An 18,481-nucleotide genomic window follows, 5' to 3' on the forward strand; every position below is an offset into this window, starting at 1 on the left:
GCAAGCACTTTTAACTGCTGAACCATCATCTCTCTAGACCTTTTTAGTTATTCTTATCAGTTTTTCTTATTGATGTAGCTGTAAATAATAAGAAAGGTTATTGTTAATCTGGTATTTCTCTTAATTATTGCTAGAACGTTTAGTATTTCATATTAATAAAATGATACAATATAGATACGTTGTTAACGATAACTGACTTATTTAGGTTTATACAGAAATTATGGCAGTACTTAAGCATGATGATCAGCATGCCATCAGCACCCAAGATAGTGCATCTGATCTGTGCCAGCTGAGTACACAGACTGTCTTCTCTATGCTTGACCATCTCACCCAATGGGCAAGGCACAAATTTCAGGCATTAAATGCTGAGAAACTTGCACAAACCAAACCAAAAGGAGGTAAGGTCAACTAAATGTGTGAATATTTTCTTGTACTACCCACCAGTCAGCTTGTCTTTGAGTTGAGTCTAAATTTAAGCATTAATTATTTTCTTTTTTGTTTGTTTGTTTTTAAGACACTGTCTCAATATGTAGCCATAGCTGGCCTAGCTTTCCATATATAGACCAGGCCGGTCTCAAACTCAGAAATCTGTTTTGTCTATCTCCAAAGTGCTTAAGATTATTGTGTGCTCTATCACACCAGCTAAGCATTAGTTTTAAGTCTAGTTTTATGCACTTGTTTGTTTTTGCACTACTGAGAATGGAACACAAGACCTTATACATGGTACACAAGCATTCTACTACTGAAGCAACACCTCCAGCCCATGTGCATTTTTAAATTGGTAATACACACTTTTCACTGAGAAAAGACAATTAATGTATATGACCTCACTCTAGGGTTAGAGTGGAGCTCAGAGGTAGAATGCTTATCTAGGATGTTGGAGACATAAATACCAGAGTTTTTATCTCCAGTAATGTAAAAATAAAAACAAAATCCAGGAAACTGCAGTTTTAAGTTCTTACTCTTAAACCCATGGACAAGATACATACTTAATTTTTCTTTATATAAGATGGGGTCTGTCCATCCGATTTTTGTGTTTAATGAGATGACATGTATGAGTGTCAGTGTGAGCTCTAAAGTAGATGATAGAGTGATACTAAAGTTGTGCCACTCCTCACTGTTAACTCATTTGCTCCTTGTGCCTCAGTGTTTGTGTGTGTCATTTGCACAGTTTTACATTCTAAGTGTTAAAGGAGATCTTTATTTCATTGTTTATTTCCCTGGGTTCCAGTACCCTAGGCTGTTACCCAGCAGAATCTGCTGGCACCTGAGCACATGGTTGTGTGACAACAGTATTAGAGCTACTGTTCTGTAATTTTGTTTTTATGGTATTACAGTTTCACTAATAAGATCACAGAACCTTTTAGAGTTAAATGAGTCTCATTAGAGTTATCCTTCCAATTAGCCCCTGCACTGTAATCATTTGTTCACAAGAATTATATTGATCATACAGTAATGAATACTCTTTATGGTTTTGAACCACTTTTGAATTGTTCTTGCAGTACACAAAGGTTATAACCCTATTGGTGCTGTTTATCCCTCAGCCATTCTCATGGTTATCACATTTTTCTTTCTAGGTTTTGGGACTACTCTTTAAAATTGACAATCTGATATTCCTAAAGAGACTTTCACTTACAAAATTGTCAGCTTATGAGCCACTCCCTCCTTTTGTCCATATGCCTGATAAACACAATAGGTTATTATTTTACAAATTTTTCTGTATTTGCAAATGATTACCTGTTTGCAAAAATGTTTCCTATGGAGTATGATTAAGTAGCAGTTAACCATTTGTTCGTAATAGCCTGGTTCTGTTTTTAAAAAATCTTACTGTTAGAAGCAAGCTTACTAACTTGGCTATTATGTCAAACACTGCAATAAAAATTCTGTCTTTTAAGACTAACACTTGGAGGCAAGGAATAAAATTAGCTCATAGAACTTTGCCTAGCATGAAGAAAGGCCAGAACTCAATCTTCTGCACTGGGGGAGGCAAAACAAAAAGCTTCTAAACTTTAAACTATAAAGAAATCCTATTCCATAATTCTGCACGTTCCTTACTAAATAATTGCATCTTATCAGTATTTTGTAGTCATCAGTAAAAACAAAATGTATTTCTATTATCTCATCTTCATATCTTTTTTAACATTTAATTATAATTTTGCATTTATTCCTTGCAATAACTTGTAAGGGAGGCAAAACAAACATCACAATTTCTGTTTAATGAGTTCAATGATTCAATAGTGTTCGCAGTTAAGTTACTAATAATGGGAGGATTGAAGCAAGATCCTCTGAGCAGACATCTTATTCTTCATAAAGACCAAAATACCAGCTACTAATATGTTTGTATTATTTAATAAAAAAAAATAAACTTAGATATGTCATCATTTAAATGTTTATCTTATCAGTCTTTAACTACTCTTTTTTTATTATTATTTTAATCCAGTATCAAATGTGAATTTTGAAGACTATCAGAGTGTAACTCGTTTTCTAGACCTCATACCTCAGGATACTCTGGCTGTAGCTTCCTTTCGTTCCAAAGCATACACACGAGCTGTAATGCATTTTGAGTCATTTATTACAGAGAAGAAGCAAAATATTCAAAAGCATCTTGGATTTCTACAGGTTTGAAATTAATACAGTTAATTTAATAAAAATAGTAACATTGGTGGTACTAAATACGTATAATACTTTAGATCCTTATTGACAGTGGGAAGAGACCAAAATGAATTTAGTAAGATACCTAAGTGTGTTGGTGCATTTGTCCTGAATAAGGGACACTTGTCCTTAAAATGACAGTAGGGAAATGAGTAACTTCATAGCCATGATGTCCAAAGTAACGGTAGTTATTAGAGGCATCTCCATGGAGTTGGGAAAGAGCATCATGTATACAAACAGTAAAATTACAGTTTTAAAATGACATTTAGAGATGATAAAGGAACGCGCTATGTCATAGAGAACATTAGAAGGTATATTTTGGACCAGTATGATGATATTTTGCCAAATGTCTGTAGCAGTTGTGGAGGAAGAGTATAAAGGGCCATAATTCCAGGCATTACTGTTGTCCTTGTGAGAGGCATTCACCTCAGCTTGGGGTGATTGAATAGGGAGATATAAGAATGCTAATGAAACAGGTTTATAAAATAATATGATTCTATGTGAGAAACAAAAGAGGCTAATATATTAGCTCATATAATATATATAATATAATATATGAGGCTAAGACAGAGGAAGCAATATGATTCAAATTGGTAGACTTTGCCACTCTGAAAGTAAAATGTGGCAGAAGAACTGGAAACCAGGCTGAGTGTGCAGCTTAGGGATAAACACTTGACTGCTATATGCAAAGTCTTACCTGTAGTTGATTCCAGCACCACAAATCCACACAGAACACAAATAACACCAGGCATGGCATGATGGTTCACACCTATAATCTCAATATTCAGGAGGCTGAAGCAAAAAAACCACCTAGAAGAGTTTTAACTTATGAGTAAATTTTAGCCCTTTCCTGTCTGTTCCTTCTTACCTGTTTTGTATCTTTAGTTCATTGTTAAAGTGAGTTCACAAGCATGTTTTGTTATCTGTTTTTCTTTAGATTGAAAAATTCCAACTTTGTGTGACTCACCCATCTGCCTTCCCACAGGGTGTGTGTGTGTGTGTGTGTGTGTGTGTGTGTGTGTGTGTGTGTGTGTATGTAAACAGCTGGAAGTTGCCAGAAAGAATTTGCAGAATTTTAATAGCTGGTTCTTCAGTTTTAAGTTCTTGATCTTAAACATTTATAGCATTATACATCTCTTTAACAGTGTCTTGAGTTCTTCTCTATTCTCTAATACAACCACTTTCCCTCTCTTCAAGATGAGTATTTTATACCTTCTCTTCATTTTATCATTTCTACCTCAATCTTAACTAATGGTCTTGCCTCATCCTTCATTATGAAAGTAGAAGCCAAATCTGCAGCAAATTCTCTTTTTATCTCTTATTTTTGAAGAAGGCTTCTTCTTGTCAGAATCTAACTTTACACCATGTTCTTGGTTTTTAGAGTTTTACTCCTTCAAAACGTCCTTTCTTCTCTAGTATCATTAATTTCTCTTAGTGATCCAGATTATATAGAGCATATAGATGTGTTCTACTTAATTTTTAAATAATTTTGAATTAAATCTTGATTCTTCAATAGCTCCCTTGATCTTACACTCTCTAACATGTCTCCTTTCTTGTTTCTAATAGGCAGCTTTAAAAAGAACTTTATCCCTGTATTACCACCTTTGACTCCTATTCACTCTGTCTGTTCTAACAAAACTTCTCACCCAGCATGGTAGTACACACCTTTTAATTCCTAACAGTTGGGAGGCAGAGGCAGATGGACCTCTGTAAGTTCAAGGCCAGCTTAGTCTACAAATAGATTTCCAGGACAACCACAGTTGTGATAGACAGAAAAATCCTGTCTCCAAAAGCCAAACCAAATAAACAAAGAACAAAGACTTCTTTGTTTTATTTAACTTGTTAGTTAGTTTGTTTGGGTTTTTAAGACAGGATATCATGCAAAAAACCCTGCTCAGACTAGCCTCTTAATTCATAAACTGGCCAGGAATGACCTTGAATTGCTGATCCCCTTGCCTCTACCTCCCAAAGTCTGAGATTATAGCAGTATGACACCAAACCCATTTGTTTTGGCACTATTCTTGCCAAAAAGATCAGTGGTCTCCATGTTACCAAGGTCTGTCTATATTTTCTTTAGCTTGGGCTCTATACAACCCTGTCTCAAAACATGTAGACAGAAGTGCTTTGTTGTTGTCTTATCTTTTAATATAGAAGACATTTGCCTTTCTTCCATGGCTTCAGGAATATTTTCTTCCCAGAATTCTCTTCTCACTGATTTCTCTTACCAGTGCCTACTTCCTACCCCCCAAAAATCACTTTATTGAATCATAGCTGGTGCACAAAAAGTTGTATATATGCAACATGATGTTTGTAGAAACTATACCCAAAATCTGTAATCATAATCAATACTAGGAGCATCATTACTTCTAAACATTTCTCCCATACTTTATTGATTGTGTGTATGTGTTAAAAGCATTTAATATAAGAACATTTATTAAACTAAGCATTCAGTAATATGCACTAACTTCAGTCAATATGGCTTACTCATCTTTTATAGTGTAAATGCATATGTGTGATTTCACAGTCTCCACATCTCCAGGCCATGATAAGGACCATTTCTCCTTTCTACTTTTATTTATTTTTTATTGAATAGTTTATTTATTTACAATACAAATGTCATCCCCTTTCCCCATTTCCCCTTCCTAGAACCTCCTATCCTGTACCCCCTCCTCCTTTATGCTTTTATACCATTTTGATTACATGCATGTGTTAAGGTCAGTTCTAGGTTGAGTGTCTAGCAATACAGTAAATGCAGATAGTCAAGGAACAAGCAATACAGTAAACATAAATAGTCAAAGAAAAAGCAAGGCATTAAACCCAATTACTTGAACACTCCCGTGATCACTGTTTCTAAGTGCTTATCAGGATGGCCAAAGTATCTGCGCCCACTTCCCTGTCCTAGCCCAAGGTCATTTTCATGTCTGAAGCCTACTTCCTTGTTCTAGCCTAAAATTTAGATTCCTGTCTGAAATTACTTCTTTGTTTTAGCCTAATATTTAGGTTCCTGCTTGAGATTACTTCTTTGTTCTAGGCTAAGATTTAAATTCCTGTCTGAAATTACTTCTTTGTTCTAGCCTAATGTCAGATTCCTGTCTGAAGGTCCTGTCTTAAGGTCTGTTCTAGGTTGAGGGTCTAGCAATACAGTAAATGCAAATAGTCAAGGAACAAGCAATACAGTAAACATAAATAGTCAAAGAAAAAGCCTACTTCCTTGTCCTTAGCCAATGTCATATTTCTCCCAAGCAACCTGTTTCCTTGTCCTTGGCCCATGTCAGCTTCTTGCCAAGCAGCCCCAAAGGCTGTCCTCCTCTCCCCCTTTTTTATTTCATTAACAAGACTGAGCCTATCTTAGGTTGTTCTGACAAGAATGCCTTCCTTACCTGTCATGGAATATGCATTATCAAAAGCAATGCATTTCTGTCTTGGGTTGATGAGGCTCTATGCAGAATCTTACCCGTCCTTGGCTTACCAGCCTGTTAATTTTAATAACTCTGTCTGGAGGGGTCCATTTTCAGGTTTAAGCCATGTACTTGGCTGCCAACATGTTGATATTGTTGAAGAAAAGCTTTAACACAATGGGCAGGAATAAAAGTATTCCCAGGACAAAAAGGGCTAGCATGATCAAGCTATATATGCCATTTTTGAAGCTTGACCAAAATAGAAATACTGACCTTAAGCCACGGGTAATTTTATCTGCAGTATCTACCACCTCAACGCTCAGCAGAGCAGCATTCTCGAAATTCATGAGCTCCCTATGTATTGTTAAAACATCCCAAGAGGTGTTAGAATTATGCCAAATCCACTTCACGTGTCATTAAACTTCTTCCTAATTATAATGACTACCACTGTAAATTTTAGAACTAACATGAATCCAATGGTATTTGGCATGACACTCAAGATGGCTTCTTGTTTCTGGCATTTATTTATTAGGTTTGCTTTATTCCTAGTTTTTACTTTCCCACATAATAAACCTTGACACAAATCAAATATCTTAAAAGTAATAAGTGGTGTTTATCAACCTGTGGTACATTTCAGATACAAATAAGTGAGCTCCAAGATCAGAGCAACAAGATCTCTAGCAATTCCCAGTACTCATGCTTGCTCAGTTATACGAATTCCAGTGTGGCATCATTTGTTCATTCACAGTTGGTTGCAGAAAGTGTGACCATCAAGGTCAGACATCTCTCCAACATGGTCCAGCTGTAGAGGTGGACTTATTTTTGACTACTTTTTCTTAGTTCTCTAACAAATTTATCCACATATCCTACCACTTCTGCCTGGTTCCATACTTACCTCTTACAGCGATTCTCAATATAATAAGCAAATTCTCTTGCTATTTTAAGCTGTTCAGTTTTTTTGCTCAAACCTTGAGTAGATAACAATTTTTGTTGAGATGAACAACAAAAGTTCAGCATCTGCCATGTTGGAAGTGTGTATGATAATCACAGTAAGCTACAACTTTATGTCCACCAGGACAGAGAAACAGCTGTGGTCAGTTCAGTTGTTTCTTGACATTACACTTCTTTGCCTCAGAGGTGACACCATGCATGCTGGAGTTTCGACCTCAGTGTGCACACAGGTCGAAACTCCAGCATCTGTCTTTAGCTTCCATTTATTCTGTTTATTTCTAGTATATTTTCTGTGCCTCTAAAGAATGTCTTTAATAAAGTTAGCTGCTTTCCAGATTTTTGTCTTTAAGCCTAAATATCTTCTTTAAGCCAGGGTGGTGTTTTGGTTTTGGTGGTCATTTGTGAGTGGGTTTTTTTTTTCCCAATTTGTTAAATATAGAGGTTTTTTTGTTTGCTTGCTTGCTTTTGACAGGGTCTCATGTGGCCTAGGCTGGTCTTGAACTCAATATGTAGCCTATTATTCCTCAACACCCTTGCTTCTACCTTACAAATGCTGGACTTAAGGTGTATACCCCATTCCCAAATTATGAGTTACTTGAATTTTAAACTATTTCATTTGTACTCAACGAAAATTTCAAGATATGAGGTCCTCTGCAGTCTTCAGGATCAGTAATAGTTACTAATGTCAATTTGTATTTAAGTAGAATCAAAGTGTCAAGGTAACAGGATACCTGAAAATTTTAATTTTACTGTGATTCTGCCACAAAACAAATACTTAAGTTTTATTTTCAGTAAAAATTTTTCAAATGCTGTTTCCATATGGTTTTAGCTTTATTTTTTATTGTGTCTCTCCCTTTGTTTTGCCTTTTTTTTTTTTTAATGGATGAACAAAGAAATTGTATGCTGCTATGCATGAGCCAGATGGAGTGGCTGGAGTAAGTGCAATTCGAAAAGCAGAGCCATCCCTGAAGGAACAGATTCTTGAACATGAAAGTATTGGCTTGCTGAGGGATGCCACTGCCTGTTATGATAGGGCTATTCAGCTAGAACCAGACCAGGTAAGATGACCATTTAAAAGCTGCTAAGTAAGAATGGTGGCAGGCTTGGTTTCAAAACCATATTGCTCAGTGTCATGTATCTGGAAAATGTTTAAACTTTAATTTCCAGACCATTCAAATTTGAGACTTGTGCTTTATTGTTTTGGAAATTCTTTTCAATGCCAAATTTCTGTGACTTAAGAAATTCCTTAATGAGGGCTATGTAGATAGCTCAGTCAATAAAGTGGTTGACATGCATGAAGACCTGAGTTCAGTTTCCAGAACCCCCATAAAAATATCAGGTGTGGTGCCATGCACTTGTTATACCAGTACTGGGGAGGTTGAAACAGGCTGGGTTTTGGGCCTCCCTAGCTAAGCAGCCTAGCAGACTTGAAGAGCTGCAGGGCATGAGGAACTGATCTTAAATGGGTAGGGAGTGTTGGTGCATAATGCAGCTCTTGAGGAACAGTACCCAAGACTGACCTCTGGTCTCTACACATACACATGTATCCCCACACACAATAATACAAACATACAGACAAAAGAACTCTCCTAAATTATTTAGAGTATATTTATGATAAGTACATTTAGTAATTCTATAATTTATTTCTTCATTTTCTTTTTTTCTTATTTATTTATTTATTTAGAGCAGGATGCTCATAGTGTCATGTAGGTCAGTCTAGCCTCAAACAAACTGTCTTCTCATGATGTTCAATTTAATTAAACACATGATGCTTATGTTAATTATCATCTTGACAGAATGTAGAATCTTTTTGGACATGAGCCTATAGGCATATCTATGGGGAATTATCTTGTTTACTCCAGTTAATGTGTAGACCTATCTTGACTGTGGGTAGGACTATTTGCTGAAGGGTTCTTGAACTATATAAGGTGAAGAAAATGAGCTGAACAAGTGACTTAGAAGAATTGTCTCCTTCTAAGAGGTTCTAGATCCCATTAAGTTGGTAATTAACATTAGCCATGATAGTATTAGAACCCCATGTCTATATTAACGTTGTATCTGTTGACTTATGATGCATAATCTTAAGCAAGATGTTAAATATATTGAATACTTTTATTTTCTCTATTTGACCTGAACCAAAAATTGCAACAAATATGGAAAAATGTAATAAATTCAACTAAAATTTTTTTCTGTTATGTTCAATATGTTATAACATTGGTAGTGAGTGCTGCTACATAGCCAAGCCAGATAATTGGTAAACTAGGATAGGTCCGTGTATGTGGCAATATAGGAAACTAAGATGTTCTTATTTCCCTGGCTGTATTTGAAATTAAATTATTATCTTAAATGATTTTTCTTTTAATTTCTAGATCATTCATTATCATGGTGTCGTGAAGTCCATGTTAGGTCTTGGTCAGCTGTCTACTGTAATCACTCAGGTCAATGGAGTGCATGCTAATAGGTAAGGTTTTATTAGAGAATAGTTTTATTATTATGGATAGGAACTTTTTGATTTGTGAATTGCATGATTTTATATTCACTAAAGTACCAAAATGTTTTATATGCTTTTATGATGTTGGAGATAACACCAAAATTATCATAGGCAGGGTTTGGTGGGAGAGGCATGCATGTGTGGAAGTCAGAGGCCAATTCTGTGGAGTCGCTTCTCTCTTTCCATCCTTATGTTGCTTCTCAGGTGTCAGGCTTATATAGCAAAAACCTCTCTGCACTAAGCATTCTTGCTGCCCTTTTTGTGCTTTTTAATCTTTCATCTCCCAGCTAATAGTTTAGCTTTTATTCATAGAGTCTAGAATCATTCTTGAATTAGGTTGTTCTTTTGTTTTTATTTTTCAAGATATAGTTTCTCTCTGTAGCTCTAGCTCTCCTGAAATTCATTCTGTAGACCAGGCTGGACTCAAACTCAGAGACACACTTACCTCTGCCTCCTGAGTTCTGGGATCAAAGGTGTATGCCACCATGCCCAGCTAAATTAGATTGTTCTTTAAGGCAAGAACTTTCCAGAGTTCACCTGTCATTGACAAAGAAACCTTGTCTTGAAAAACAAAAAACCAAAACAAACAAACAAACAAAAAAAACCATTGATTGAACTGACTTGGGGAGGAGAGGGTTTTGGCACAAGTTACCATCTATCATCAAAGGAAGCCAAGGCAGGAACTCAAGGAAGGATTTCAAGGAGTAAAAGAGAAGAACATGGAGGAACATTGCCCCTAGCTTAACTACCACTCTCACATTTACCTACTTTTCTTATACTGAACAGACCCACCTGTGCAAGGATACCACTCATAGTTCAGAGGGCACCCCTACCTCAATTAGCAATCAAGAAAATGCCCACAGACATAGCCACAAGCCAGTCTGATGCAATTTCTCACTTTACGTTCCCTGTCCTTAGGTGTGTCAAATTGACAACTAAAGAAACCAGGACTGTGACACCTACCTGTATTGCAGTTTCTCAGGAGGTTGAGACAAAAGGATAACATAATTAATAAGCCTAGGACTTTGAGACCAGCTTTGTTAACATAGTAAGGCCACCTTTTAAGAGATAAACAGGCATTGGGAGGCAGGAAAGGTGGAAGAAGAGGAAAAGAGAGAATTATTACTGATTTTGCAAATCAAAAATTCCTAAATAAACCGGGCAGTGGTATTGCACACCTTTAATCCCAGCACTTGGGAGGCAGAGGCAGGCGGATTTCTGAGTTAGAGGCCAGCCTGGTCTACAGAGGGAGTTCCAGGACAGCCAAGGCTACACAGAAAAACCCTGTCTCGAAAAACCAAAAAAAAAAATCCTAAATAACTGAAAATAGACTAAGAAAACATATTGATTGTAGACAGTTGATTTTTTTATATGCTGTAAGAAACTTTCTTAAATCTTTCTATTGGGTAGCCTATGCTAGCCCCAACTGTCCATGACTCATACAAGAAATCCAAGGTGTTTTCTAGAAGTGCTTTGCTCTGCCTTAAATTAGCTCTCTTGTTCATGATCTTGTTTTAAGTTAAGCACACAGATAATTTTATAAAGAACTGTGTTATTATTGGGCAATTAACTCTCTTCTGATATATGCCAAGTTTCATTTTGTCACAAAAAGTAATTTTTAAACATATTTATATCAAAAATAATTAGTGGAGGGCCAGCAAAATGCTCACTGGGTAAAGGCATCTTGTAGCACATCTTACTGAGGTGGATTCAGTCTCAATGACCCACATGGTAGAAGAAACAAACATCCAACAAGTTGATGTTTTTTTACCTTCACATATGTCCTGTGACACATATTCATATGCATGCTGAATGAATGAATGAATGAATGAATAACTAAATAAATAAATGAGTTTCTTTAGAGAGTTTTTGTTCAGCTGGTTGCTTGGTTGGTTGGTTGATTAGTTGGTATTTCCTTAGAGGAAAGTAGCCCATTAATTGGGGATGGGTGGCTATTTTAGTTTGTTTCTCTATTGCTGTGATAAAACATTGATCGAAACCAATTTGGGGAGGAGAGGGTTTTTATTTTGGCTTACAAGTTACCATCCATCATCAGAGTCTCACTGTGTATCTTTGATGGCCTCAAACTCAGAGATACACCTGACCCTGCCTCTCTGAGTGCTAGGATTAAAGGTTATGCCGTCGTGCCTGGCTTAATTTTTTAAAAATTAGTGGAAGATGTTCTTCAGCAACAGGACTAAAATCTTTTTGGTTGTTTCGGGTAATTACTTTGTGTCATACTGTGAAATACAATATAAATACAACAGAACAGTAAATAAGTAAAATATCTAAACCTATAAAATATAAGTGCTGCTTTAAATGTAAATAGATTAAAATATAGTTGATATGCTTCTCTCTGAATAGGTCTGAATGGACAGATGAATTAAATACATACAGAGTTGAAGCAGCTTGGAAACTGTCACAGTGGGATTTGGTGGAAAACTATTTGGCAACAGGTAAAGTCACTTCTTTTTTGTTAGCAGCTTTACATTGCTATAATTATTCCAGTTTAGATATTTTAGCAAATTCACAATTAATCTGGCCCATTTTATGATTGTCTGTTTAGTTGTTTGAAGTAGGAGAGAACCATTTGTTGAGTATTTCTTCTGACCCTCTTATAAAGTGTAGCAAAACCGGCTGCTCCTGGACCTGCTCGTCACATCATTTCTTGACTTTTTTCAGATGGAAAATCTACAACATGGAGCGTCAGACTAGGACAGCTACTGTTATCAGCTAAAAAGAGAGACACCACAGCTTTCTATGACACATTGAAACTAGTGAGAGCAGAACAAATCGTACCTCTCTCAGCAGCAAGCTTTGAAAGAGGCTCCTACCAACGTGGCTATGAATTCATTGTCAGGTAATTTGCGTATACCACTTTTATATTTCTCCTTTATATATGTCACCCAGGACAATTTTTACATGTAAATAATCTCATAATAATTTTGGTATATTGCTTAATAACATAAATTGGCTCTTTCATACTTTTATAAATATCCTGACATAGTCTCCTTTAAGTCTACTTTTTTACTTTAGGAAAAATGGTAAAATTAATGCTATAATTTAAGTACTATAAGTTTAAAAGCCAAATACAATTCTTTGTTAGAATTTATTACATTTTTTATGATCTTCAGTAATATCTTAAGTGAAACCAGTTATTGGATCACTGAATTTAATTTCATTCTGTAGCTACTCAGCTACTTTTTTTTGTGCCTTCAACACTGAGTCATAGACACTGAGATGGTATGACTATATCATGGCTTCTATCATCTAGGAAAAATTAACTATTTACTAAAAGTTACTATATTTACTATATCAGGCCCTCTTAACATTAATACCAGTATTATATAAATATTTCATATTCATTTATAATGAATAAACTTATTGTCATGTTGGCAGTAAAGTTTAATTCTTATACATTTGAGTTTAGTTTTTATGTATCCTTCAATTTAATTCACAAGAATTGAGAGATAACTCCAAGGTACTGAATGTTTTAGTGTGAATACATTGTTGTTTACACTTAATTTTAAATTATATAAAAGTTGCTGTTTATATATCAAAAAAGTGTTAAAAGTTTGGTTTTTTTTATAGCTGACTTAAAATGCACACTTTATATCTGACATTAATAAGACTGAATATTGTAACATTTTAACATCTTCTGTCTGTCTTCAGATTACACATGTTGTGTGAGTTGGAGCACAGCCTAAAACCACTTTTTCACAAGTCTCCAGGTGACAGTTGTAATGAAGACTCTCTGAACTGGGCAGCTCGACTAGAAATGACCCAGAATTCCTATAGAGCCAAGGAGCCTATCCTTGCCCTCCGGAGGGCTTTATTAAGTCTCAACAAAAGGTTGTTCATACTACTTTTTTAAAAAAAAAAAAAAAGTCAGTTGCCTTAAATTTAGTATCATGCTCATACTTTTGGGGGGAGTATTTTTCATTCTACATCTACATTTTATGTTTTCAGTTCTTGGGAATTACTACATAGTTGAAACAAACCTAGGCCATAATAATCATTTTTACTAAGGACTGGAGCGATTGCGCAGTCCGTGGTTAAGAGCACTTGCTGCTCTTTCAGAAACCATTATGTGGGTGTTCCAGGCACCCACATAATGGTTTACAACCATCTGTAACACCAGTTCCAGAGGATCAGATACCCTTTTCTGGCCCCTGTAGGCACCAGGGCCATATAGTACATATATATACAGACAAAATACTTACATGCTTAAAAATAAATAAGTAAAAAAATTTTAAGATAAATAGAAATTTGAAAATGTTTAAAGAAAAATTTAAACAATCAGTTTTATAGCCAAGCATAATGTTTCATGTCTATAATCTCAGTATTCAAGCAGCTGACATAAGAAGATCTTCTTAGAAGACTTATGTAAAAAAAATATTTGGTGTATTTTATTTTTTTAACTTTTCAAAATATAACTAACAAACATGTCTTGGGAGGTGAATTCCAACACAAGTCAAGAATAAAGTCTTAAGCAAGAATAAATCTAATAGAGCACCTTCCTATCAAGTATTAGATTTCCGCTTGATTCTCAATACCAAAAAAAAAAAAAAAAAATCAACAACAAAAAAGAATAAAGCCCAGATAGACCTATAAGACACTGGTGGAACAGTTTGTTTGTTTGTTGTGCTTTACAAAGTAAGAATTGAAATAGTACACTAAGAATAGTTTATGTTGGGAAGAGCTGTTTAAATAATTGAATGTACTCACAAATGATATTTTTCTATGTTTTGCTATGTTTTTTAGGCCGGATTACAATGAAATGGTTGGAGAATGCTGGCTTCAGAGTGCCAGAGTAGCTAGAAAGGCTGGGCACCATCAGACAGCCTATAATGCTCTCCTTAATGCTGGAGAGTCACGACTTGCTGAACTGTATGTGGAAAGGGCGAAGTGGCTGTGGTCCAAGGTACTGGCCAAGGGAATCTCATCAGAAAATACTCTATTGGAATTGTACATGTCTGCCAAAGTCCAGCTGGGAAAACCCTTAGTCCAGATTCAGAACTCTTTTACTGTCACTTTTCTTCATTCTCTACTGTAGTCTAGGAAGAGGCTGCTGCTGCTCCTGCTGCTCCTGCTGCTCCTGCTGCTCCTGTTGCTCCTGCTGCTCCTGCTACTCCTGCTACTCCCGCTTCTCCTCTTTCTTTTTTTAGATTTATTTTTATTTATTTTATATATGTGAGTACTCTGTTGCTCTCTTCAGACACACCAGAAGAGGGCATCAGATCCCATTATAGGTAGTTGTGAGCCACAGTGTAGTTGCTGTTAAGTCTTATGGTAATGTTCTCTCAGTTTTCATCTGTCTTACATATTTCTGAGGAAAATGACAAATTCTCGGTGTATTTTATTTTCTGTAGGTATATAGGATATATGTAGTAAGTCCTCAAATATGTACTTCATAAATGATTACAACACCTTCTCACTTAATGACTTTGGGAAGAAACACTTCTGTGTGGACATGCCAGTATTACCTGTCAGGAAAGACTAAGTTTCAGAACAGATACTCCCAGCCTCCAGATTCTAGCAATAGAAATAGGAGCTTTCTAAATATATGAACTACTTACTAATTTTATGTCTCATATTTAAATGGTAGTCACCAGTTGAGAGTTAATAGTAGGCACAGCATGTTTTACAGTTAACATTTTGTAGCTCTATGTAATGTCATATGTGATAGTAGAAACTTAGTGGTGACTGAGAGAGGACAGGGAGAGTGGTAATCCTGTGTTAGATGATACCAGGGTTAGCCTTTGTGTTGCCTGAACTCATGCCAAGAAGGCAATTCAGTGTCTACTAATACCTACTGCTCTTTTCACATTGCCGCTTTTTCTGAACAAGCCAGGTTTCCATCCCTTTCTCTAGAACAAATCGGGGCTTTATCTAAACTCTTCCCGCACACTCACCTCCACATCCAGTCTTTGCTCTTTAATTTTAGAAAGTTTTTTGAATTATCTCTCTTTTTTCTCCTATTTTAATTCATACCATTATTTTTAGCACCTAAAAATCCTTCTTAAGGATCTCACAATTTCTGTTTACATTTCTGTAGTCTGTGACCTTTTCAAAACACACTTTGAAACATACTGCTTCTTTAAAAGATTAAACTCTTCAAAATAGTCTTCATACATTTTGGATTAAGTGTGAACTCTGGGAAATACACAAGTCCATTTCTGGTTGAGTGCTGTTCCGTGGCCTCAGCTTCATATGTCCCTGTCTCACATGCTTTATTTAAGCTTAACCTACAATGAGACTGCTGCTGCTGCTCAACTCATAGTGGGATTATATCCCACTAAGCTCACTGTAAATTGAAAAATACCTTAAAGTCAAATGCATTTATATCCCCAAACTAGCAAACATAGTCTCCTTCAGCTTTGCTTTCCCTGCTTTCAGCCACCTGAGGTCACACTATGGCTGAAAATATTAAATGGGAAAATCTCAGAAATGATCCATAAACTTTAGCACTGTAGTGATACATTTTTAAATTATTTAAATATTAAATCACTACCGTGTTTTAATCTCTTACTGCACCTTATTCATAAATTCAACATCACTGTGGGTATATATATATATATATATAGCATCTGTAGGATTTTTACTATTCACAGTTTGAGGCATCCACTGGCAGTCTTGGAATATACCTTTTGCAAATAAGGGGAATTTGCATACTGGTAAGTATCAATTGTTTACTTTTATTAGTATGTAGACTGGCATCTGTGGCTCACTACCATTGACCAGACACTGCATGATCATAGATTATGATTTAAAGTATTGTTTCTGCCTGATGTGGTAGTATTGGCCTGAAATTATAGTACTCAGGAGAAGAGAAATCAAGAACAGTCTGGTCTAGATAAGGAATTCTATGCCCATCAGGGTCATATAGTGATCACATTCCAAACTCTCAAGCACCAAAATTAAAAGTGTTTCTTCTGAGTCTGGAGAAATAACTGCTCATTAAGAATATTTGTTTTGAGGGGCTGGAGAAATGGCTCAGCAGTTATGAGCACTGACTATTCTTCCAGAGGTCCTGAGTTCAATTTCTAACACCATATTGTAGCTCACAGCTACAGGATCTGACAGCTACAGTGTACTCATATACATTAAAAAAAAACTAAAGAAAAACGAAAAAAAAGAGAATATTTGTACTTCAAGTACAGGACCTAGATTTTAGGCCCAGTATCCACATGAAGTGGCTTGAAACCACCTGTAAATCCAGTTCCAAGGAATCTGACACCCTCTTCTGGCCTTTGAGTACATCTGTACGTATGTGGCACGCATGTACACACTTAGGCCCACACTTGTACATTTGTACACATAGAATAAAATTTATCTAAAATGCCGTTTACTAAATTGCATGCCAGAAAAATTTCTACTCATTGACCAAATTCAGATTTTTTTTCTGTTTAAAATTGAAATGAGATTTTTTTTCTTTCCTAACTACTGCTTGCTCCCTCTTGCTCTCATTCTCTCTCTCTCTCTCTCTCTCTCTCTCTCTCTCTCTCTCTCTCTCTCTCTTTTTCTCTCTTTCTCTCCCTGTCTCTCCCCACCTTTTTTCCCTTCCTCCCTCCCCCTCCTTTGGATTTTCAAGACAGCATTTCGTTGTGTAGCCTTGGCCATCCTAGAATTAGCTCTGTAGACCAGGCTAGCCTTGAACTCACAGAGATTCACCAGCCTCTGCTCCCTGAGTGTTTCCTGCTCTCTTATTTATCTGTATCTTTAGATAGATTTAGGGGACTTTCTTTTCCCTTAAAATACTTATCTATGTTTATATGTTATAACACTTGTTGGTGTTTTACATAGTTTGTTTCCTTAGTTGATTGTGAACTTTTTTTGTTTTATTCTTGTTGTTTGGTTGCTTGGTTCTGTTTTGTTGAGACAAGATCTAAACTGTAGCAAAGGCTGACTTTGAACTTGTGAGCCTCCTGCCCACATTTCTGAGTTGTACAAATATTATAGACATACATCATCACATCCAATTAACTATGAATTTTTTAAGCCAAAGATTTTATGGTTCATTGTTATTCCAGATGCCTTGATCTCCAGTGCCTTGTACTTTAATTTTAAAATGAATGAATAAACAGATGAATGATTATGGCATTCTACATGAAATGAGTTAATGCTTCTTTAGATTTTTAATAAGAAGTGATAGATAAACTTGAATTTACAAATGAATTAGTAAGTCAGAGATTTGTCTGCCTCTGCCTCCAGAGTGCTTGGATTAAAATTGTATGCCAGCATAGCCTGGCTATGGATATATTTTTAAATTAAAGACTTATTAATTGCCTTTTCCTTTTAGGGTGATGTTCACCAGGCACTTATTGTTCTTCAAAAGGGTGTTGAATTATGCTTTCCTGAAAATAAATCCCCAACTGAGAGTAAGCACATGCTAATCCATGGCCGCGCTACACTGCTAGTTGGACGGTTTATGGAAGAAACAGCTAACTTTGAAAGCAATGCAGTTATGAAGAAATATAAGGTGAATATGTGTGTACTGTAAACCATTTAGGTTTTTCAATGTCTTTTTGGGTCTAGAATCCAATTCAGGATCCTATACAGTATTAGCTGTCATTTTTTATCATCATCATTATTATTATTATCATTATTAATGTATTCCAGTATATCCAAGATACCTTTATAGTAACTGTAGGTAGAAAATAGATGGCAAATTAAAAGAGATAATCAACAGTTTAATAACTATGTTAAAGGAAATTAACAGAGGATGGTCATTCAGTAGCATTTCTAGATCCGAAGGAACAAGATTCGAGAGCATTTCCTGGACTAAAGGATTATTATTGTAGGAAGGAGTAATTGGACCACACCTGAATTCAGGAGCAGAAACAGCTCAGTAGGAAGGAAGCCAGAGAATATGACAACCTTGACCTCAACTCCTACTCTCTAATCTCCCAAACCTGATTAGAAGCTAGAGGGTGAACAGGCTCAGTAATAGAATTAGCAGAATTGCATCTTTAAGTGGGATAGAGAA

General features: G+C 35.9%; 1 protein-coding gene across 1 annotated transcript in view; it reads left to right on the top strand.

Moving 5' to 3' along the window:
- Window positions 1-18,481, top strand: part of Atr (ATR checkpoint kinase) — an 86,116-nt gene that overhangs the window by 47,146 nt on the left and 20,489 nt on the right. The window contains exons 27-35 of the mRNA XM_034483747.2: window positions 206-398; window positions 2,441-2,619; window positions 7,895-8,059; window positions 9,371-9,462; window positions 11,857-11,948; window positions 12,175-12,352; window positions 13,165-13,344; window positions 14,257-14,416; window positions 17,795-17,974. Of these exons, the coding sequence (XP_034339638.1) occupies window positions 206-398; window positions 2,441-2,619; window positions 7,895-8,059; window positions 9,371-9,462; window positions 11,857-11,948; window positions 12,175-12,352; window positions 13,165-13,344; window positions 14,257-14,416; window positions 17,795-17,974 (1,419 nt within the window). The remainder of the gene's footprint in view (window positions 1-205; window positions 399-2,440; window positions 2,620-7,894; window positions 8,060-9,370; window positions 9,463-11,856; window positions 11,949-12,174; window positions 12,353-13,164; window positions 13,345-14,256; window positions 14,417-17,794; window positions 17,975-18,481) is intronic.

Source organism: Arvicanthis niloticus, chromosome 21, assembly GCF_011762505.2.
Source record: "Arvicanthis niloticus isolate mArvNil1 chromosome 21, mArvNil1.pat.X, whole genome shotgun sequence".
NCBI lineage: Eukaryota > Metazoa > Chordata > Mammalia > Rodentia > Muridae > Arvicanthis > Arvicanthis niloticus.